Here is a 6,639-nt window from a genome sequence, read left to right as displayed (position 1 = left end):
TTCAAATATTATTTTGTCTAATTCTCTGTAGGTTGATTGGTGGGGGAAAACAGGTCTACTGTAGGCTACACTACTTTTGTAACGTCAACATTCGTTCTGTTCAGAACAATCATATTGATAGCAACAGAAAATGTCGCTCTCAAAACGTATCAAAAGAAAGGTGGATAATGAAAATTGTAGTTTCAGGGAAGAATGTACAGAGATATGCGTTCATCTTACCATATTTTCCCAATGCCAAGCCAGTGTGTCTTATTTGCAATGAAAATATCGCTGTTTACTAATAATTCAATCTGAGACGTCATTATAAATCTAACCATGGCATATTCTCACTTAAACTTAAACGGGTTAAATCTCCAGTTACAAGGAAGAGGGAAAACAGTCGTGGACATGGTGGAAAAATGTGAGGCCTTCACTAGGAAGCTTGAGCTGTTCGATTTGGACTTGTCATCTGGAAGGCTACTGCACTTCAGCACACTGAAGAAACGACAGGCAGATGGACCAGGTCGCAGCATTGACATAGAGGTGATGGAAGATTTCAATTTACAAATGACAACTTCTCCACCAGATTTGAAGACTACAGCATGCCCAAGGATACCATTGCATTTGTACGTAAACCTTTCACAGTCCGCCCAGGTGTAGAAGTCTCCTCCCTTGCTAAAAAAACGATACCCTCGCTGGATGAGACCGCAATTCAAACTCAGCTGATTGAATTCCAGACATCCAGACATCTCAGGGATGCACTCCGAATCTTTGTGTGCGTTTTGGATGGAATGCTCAGAGGAATACAGCACAATAAAGAAACTTGCATTTGATGTACTAACATCAAGTCCTCATTTTCCTCTATGAACGCAATATAGACTCATGACAGGAACCAGCTGCAGTTGCAGCTTTACCTTTCAGCACCACAAAATGGTTCGCTGCCTCCTTTATTATATGACTGTCTCCTGCATTCTCTCTCCTGATGAAATAAGTTAAAATGCAACTTTAGCCTTATTTAGGGAGAGTAACTTCCTTCTTGAGACATTGCATTTGGGAGTTTTTGCATCTCGAGTCCTTGATTTTTTAAATAATAATTTGTTTATTATTTATTTAATGAAAAAATATATATATTTGGGGGGGCAAATAATATTTCTGGTGGGCCAGATTTTACCCGCGCGCCGTAAGTTGGGGAACCCTGCTCTACTGGTAGAGATACTTGATAAAGATGTATATAAGGAAACTATGCCAATATGTTACTTTTCCCTCTGCTAAAATGTACTGGAATGCAGCCCTAGGACAAGTGAACTGGAACAAAGTTTCGTTGTTGTCTGGTAAATATTGTATATCTAATAAGGTGAAAGAAGTATCATACAAACTCATTCATAGAATCTACCCTGTAAAGACCTTTATTATACACAGATTTAAAATAGCTATTGATAACAAATGTGTATTTTGTGATTGTGACCCAGAGACTCTTGACCATTTATTTTTGGACTGCTCTTTTGTCAAAAGATTTTGGTGTGAGTTAGAAGATTTTATTTTAAAAGAAACAACTATTAATGTTAATTTGAAAGACTGATATTATGTTGTATTTTGAACCAAATGATATGGACCCTGATTTAACTTTCATTGTTAATTTGTTTATCTTTCATGGACGATTCTTCGTCCATAAAATGAAGTGGGCAGAGAACAAACCCCTTTTCACATTATTTAAGATATAATTGAAATATTATTTGGAAACGATCAGTAAATGTAAAAACAAAAAAGCAATACGCACCATAAAAGTATTTAACAAATTGAAAAGGAATCTTGATATGTAATACCCCTGTTTGTTAGGTTTTGTACTCTTGTTTGTATATTTCTGTTTTTTTTTGTATTTGTTGTGTTCATAATAAATAAAAAAGTTTTTTTTAAATATAATAATAATACTTGTTAAAGATTTGTGGGGAAATGGAAGAAGAAAAAAAAACTAACCACGCCCACGTCACTGCTCTAAAAGGAGTGGGGTACTTCCGCTCTTCGCAAGTGTTTATCAACGGTGTGCCCTTACTACTGAGAAACAGACTTATCAAGATGTCGGGCAACAACGTGGAAGAGAAAGTGAATCATGCATCTAACAGCAAAGGCATCTCTCTTCCAATGACTCGCGTGAAACTGATCATGAAAAGTTCTCCCGACGTCTCAAGCATCAACCAAGAGGCTCTTCTCCTCACCACCAAAGCAACAGTAAGTTTAGTTCAATCGGCAGTTTGTTTATTGGTTTAGCTATGCTAGCTAGCTAATGGTACGTATTAGCTAGGCCTACAAGGTAATTTTGCAGTAAGGTCTGAAATGAATGTATACATATACAGACAGTACTAACTATCTACATTCATAAATTGTAACTTTAATCTCGAAGAATACTGTACTTGTCAAGGTAGGTAACTAACACTGAATGGCTGTAACAGTTAGCTAACTAACGTTCACCCCGAAGTGACATTACTGTTGCACATAAAGTGGAAATATATTTGGCTTTAACTTCAAAATAGGATGTACAGTTATCCCGTAATGAATGCAGGGCCTAAAATTAACACCCGCCAAATCCGGGTAGATTTTGTCATTGGCGAGTAAGAATGTCTAATTCACTAGCCATGTTTGCGGGGTGGTCACACTCAGGGCTCTGAGTGCGAGCGTTTAAGTATAGGTACGTTGTGATTTATACCAAAATAAATGCTGCAGTTTTTTTCAAAGTATTTCTCCCGTTTTTGTTTCGTATCTGGTCATGCACAACGATCTGAATTCTAACGTCAAATATATCCCACCTCGCGCAGCAACACTGCCTGTATCTACCGGCCACAGTGGCTGTTATACACAAACGTTTTAGTCTGGACTCCCAAGTGGCGCAGGGGTCTAAGGCACTGCATCTCAGTGCAAGAGGCGTCACTACAGTCCCTAGTTCGAATCCAGGCTGTATCACATCTGACCGTGATTGGCCCAGCGTCGTCTGGGGTAGGCTGTCATTGTTAATACTGACTTGCCTAGTTAAATACAATTTTAAGTATTTTCTACCATGTAGGATGTGTAGACTGAGAAGCTGCTTCTCAGTCTCTTCTTCGATGAGGCTTAACCACGGTTGGCAGCCAAAATATGTTGCATTACTGCCACTGACTAGACTAGACCTCCTCTGCCTCTTTTTCCCTCCATTCCTCATCTGTATTCCAAGTATACATATCCTTATGATAATACTGCACTACTCCTGACATACAGTTAAAGTCGGAAGTTTACCTACACTTAATTGGAGTCATTAAAACTCGTTTTTCAACCACCCCATACATTTCTTGTTAACAAACTATAGTTTTGGCAAGTCGGTTAAGACATCTTTGTGCATAACACAAGTAATTTTTCCAACATTTGTTTAGACAGATCATTTCACTTATAATTCACTGGATCACAATTCCAGTGGGTCAGAAATTTACATACACTCAATTAGTGTTGAACTTGGGTCAAATGTTTTGGGTTGCCTTCCACAAGCTTCCCACAATAAGTTGGGTGAATTTTGGCCCATTCCTCCTGACAGAGCTGGTGTAACTGAGTCAGGTTTGTAGGCCTCCTTGCTCGCACACGCTTTTTCAGTTCTGCCCACAAATTTTCTATGGGATTGAGGTCAGGGCTTTGTGATGGCCACTCCAATTCCTTGACTTTGTTGTCCATATGTGGCCAAGCTTTTACTTCCTGACTGACGTCTTGAGATGTTGCTTCAATATATCCGCATTTTCCTGCCTTATGATGCCATCTATTTTGTGAAGTGCACCAGTCCCTCCTGCAGCAAAGCACCCCCGCAACATGATGCTGCCACCCCTGTGCTTCACGGTTGGGATGGTGTTCTTCGGCTTGCGAGCATCCCCCTTTTTCCTCCAAACATAACGATGGTCATTATGGCCAAACAGTTCTATTTTTGTTTCATCAGACCAGAGGACATTTCTCCAAAAAGTACAATCTTTGTCCCCATGTGCAGTTGCAAACCGGAGTCTGGCTTTTTTATGGCGGTTTTGGAGTAGTGGCATCTTCCTTGCTGAGTGGCATTTCAGGCTATGTCGATATAGGACTCATTTTACTGTGGATATAGATACTTTTGTATCTGTTTCCTCCAGCATCTTCACAATGTCCTTTGCTGCTGTTCTGGGATTGATTTGCACTTTTCGCACCAAAGTACGTTAATCTCTAGGAGACAGAACACGTCTCCTTCCTGGGCGGTATGACAGCTGCGTGGTCCCATGGTGTTTATACTTGCGTACTATTGTTTGTACAGATGAACGTGGTACCTTCAGGCGTTTGGAAATTGCTCCCAAAGATGAACCAGACTTGTGGAGGTCTACAATTATTTTTCTGAGGTCTTGGCTGATTTCTTTTGATGTTCCTATGATATCAAGCAAAGAGGCACTGAGTTTGAAGGTAGGCCTTGAAATACATCCACAGGTACACCTCCAATTGACTCATTATGACAATTAGCCTATCAGAAGCTTCTAAAGCCATGACACTATTTTCTGGAATTTTCCAAGCTGTTTAAAGGCACAGTCAACTTAGTGTATGTAAACTTCTGATCCACTGGAATTGTGATTCAGTGAAATAATCTGTCTGTAAACAATTGTTGGAAAAATTACTTGTCATGCACACAGATGTCCTAACCGACTTTCAAAAAATATAGTAAGTTAACAAGCCATTTGTGGAGTGGTTGAAAAAAAGAGTTTTAATGATGCCAACCTAAGTGTATGTAAACTTCCGACTTCTTCAACTGTATTTATATTCCAGACTCTGACGTTGCTCTTTCTAATATTTTTTAATGACATTTTGGGGATTTTCGTGTATTGTTGGGTATATTACTGCACTGTTGGCGGTAGAAAGCGTTTCGCTAGACTTGCGATAATATGTGTAGGTGACCAATAAAATGTGATTTGCCCCTCAACTTACTTTACGTGGCTGTAGTGTAACCTCCATCAGAGCCTTGTAAAGAGAAGACTGCCCTCCATCCTAATGGTGTCACTGGTAATGATGGGGAACTGTCCCATGTAATAAGTTGATTCATCTCTCTTCTAGGAACTGTTTGTTCAGCATCTAGCTCTGTCCTCATTCAACAATGGATCAGGGAAAGACCAGACCCTCTTGTACAGTGATCTGGCCAATACTGTTGAGGAGAAAGAGACTTTTCAGTTTCTCACGGGTAAGAACTCTCTCACAGAACCTTCTTTACTATTATGTATTGATTTTTACAAAATAAATTCACTCTTTATGTGATGCGCAATGCAGAGAACACTGGAATAATTATAATTTAATTACCATAGTAAATTATTGTAATGTTTGTCAATTAATCCCATAAGGGATGGGTTGGTGATTTGACAAAACATTTTTTTTGAATGAAATGTTATTTAATACATTCGTCACCACCAGTTGACTGTCCTTCTCTTCTCTCTGAATGAACATGGGCGATCATGACACTGAAAAAGCTCATATTTGTATCTGTTCCGTATACCGTTTGCAGATATCCTACCAAAGAAGATCTTGGTTCGGGATTACCTGAAGCTTCTAGAAGAAAATCCAATTGAGGAAGCAGACAATTGAAGCAAAACCCCTTGAAGCAACAGTGGTTGTGTTGCTAGCATGGAGTCTGAATATTTTTCTCCAGCTCATTCCTGAAGTAGACCACATTCATACCACTTCCATTCAATGGCATTGTGTAGGCCTACATCTTGATCTCTGAGATTTACTAGAGCATATTATGTTTACTACAATTTAAGTTGCCTAGTCATCCGCATGCTGAGCATCCAGTTTTGGGTCAGAAAGAATCAGTATGTGAAATTACTACAGATAAAGCGTTAAAATCATAATTATATGTTGACCATGATTCCCCCCCCGCCACAGCAATAACCTGCTGCCAAAGAGAAACATTTCTGTACTCCCCCAGGTTTTGATACCAGCTGATGCAAATAGTGCACAGTGATGAGGGCTTTCATTTGTTTTGGGCATTATGTTTTACAGGAGACTTTGAAGCAAAGGGTGAACAGATCAGGTGCTTTTTTTCAACAATGTCTTCCATACAAGCAACGCCGTTCTCAGGTCGAAATACATTTGCCGCATTGGTTGTAGCCTTTTATAAAGAGGAACACCTATGCACAGTCTTTGCTAATGGTCTTTTATTCCTTTTATTCATATACCCAATGAAATCTTCAGAAATATAAACATGCAAACTGATTTCTTACAGCATTTGAATGGGGTATGTGACTAAGGAATATACAGACTTTAGATTTTTGCTGTGTTTAGTGTGATCTATTTTCTATACTACTCATAAGTACTTTCAGTCCTGGGTGGCTGCAGGCAGCACTTATTTAAATCTTCTCTTATTTTTTGTTTTGTAACAGCTCCTCTCCAATTGCAATGTAAGTTATGCTACAGTGGGCATTGCCATATTTGTAGGTTTTTCATGTGAAATCGTCATACTGACTTACTACATTTATTGAATCAAAGTCTAAATATGCTACTGTGTGTCTTTGTGTCAAACTACAAAGCAAGGTCCTGTAATGTGCTGTCTCAAGAATGCACTGAACTAAGTAGCCTAACTGTCCAATTAAAACACAACTTCATCATATTCTGTTAACTCATACCCAAATAAATGTTGTTGACTCATCC

At 39.0% G+C, this 6,639-nt stretch overlaps 1 protein-coding gene across 1 annotated transcript; it reads left to right on the top strand.

The window, feature by feature from the left end:
* Nucleotides 1-2,036: 2,036 nt before the first annotated feature.
* Nucleotides 2,037-6,639, top strand: chrc1 (Chromatin accessibility complex protein 1). The gene is given in 3 exon segments (NM_001146628.1): nucleotides 2,037-2,205; nucleotides 5,053-5,176; nucleotides 5,495-6,639. Coding segments are annotated over 3 exon segments (357 nt in total). The 5' UTR covers nucleotides 2,037-2,052; the 3' UTR covers nucleotides 5,575-6,639.

This window comes from Salmo salar, chromosome 14 (genome assembly GCF_965601325.2).
Source record: "Salmo salar chromosome 14, fSalSal1, whole genome shotgun sequence".
Taxonomy (NCBI): Eukaryota; Metazoa; Chordata; class Actinopteri; order Salmoniformes; family Salmonidae; genus Salmo; species Salmo salar.
Note: the sequence above shows the minus strand (reverse complement) of the source record. Positions and strands in the feature narration are given on the sequence as shown.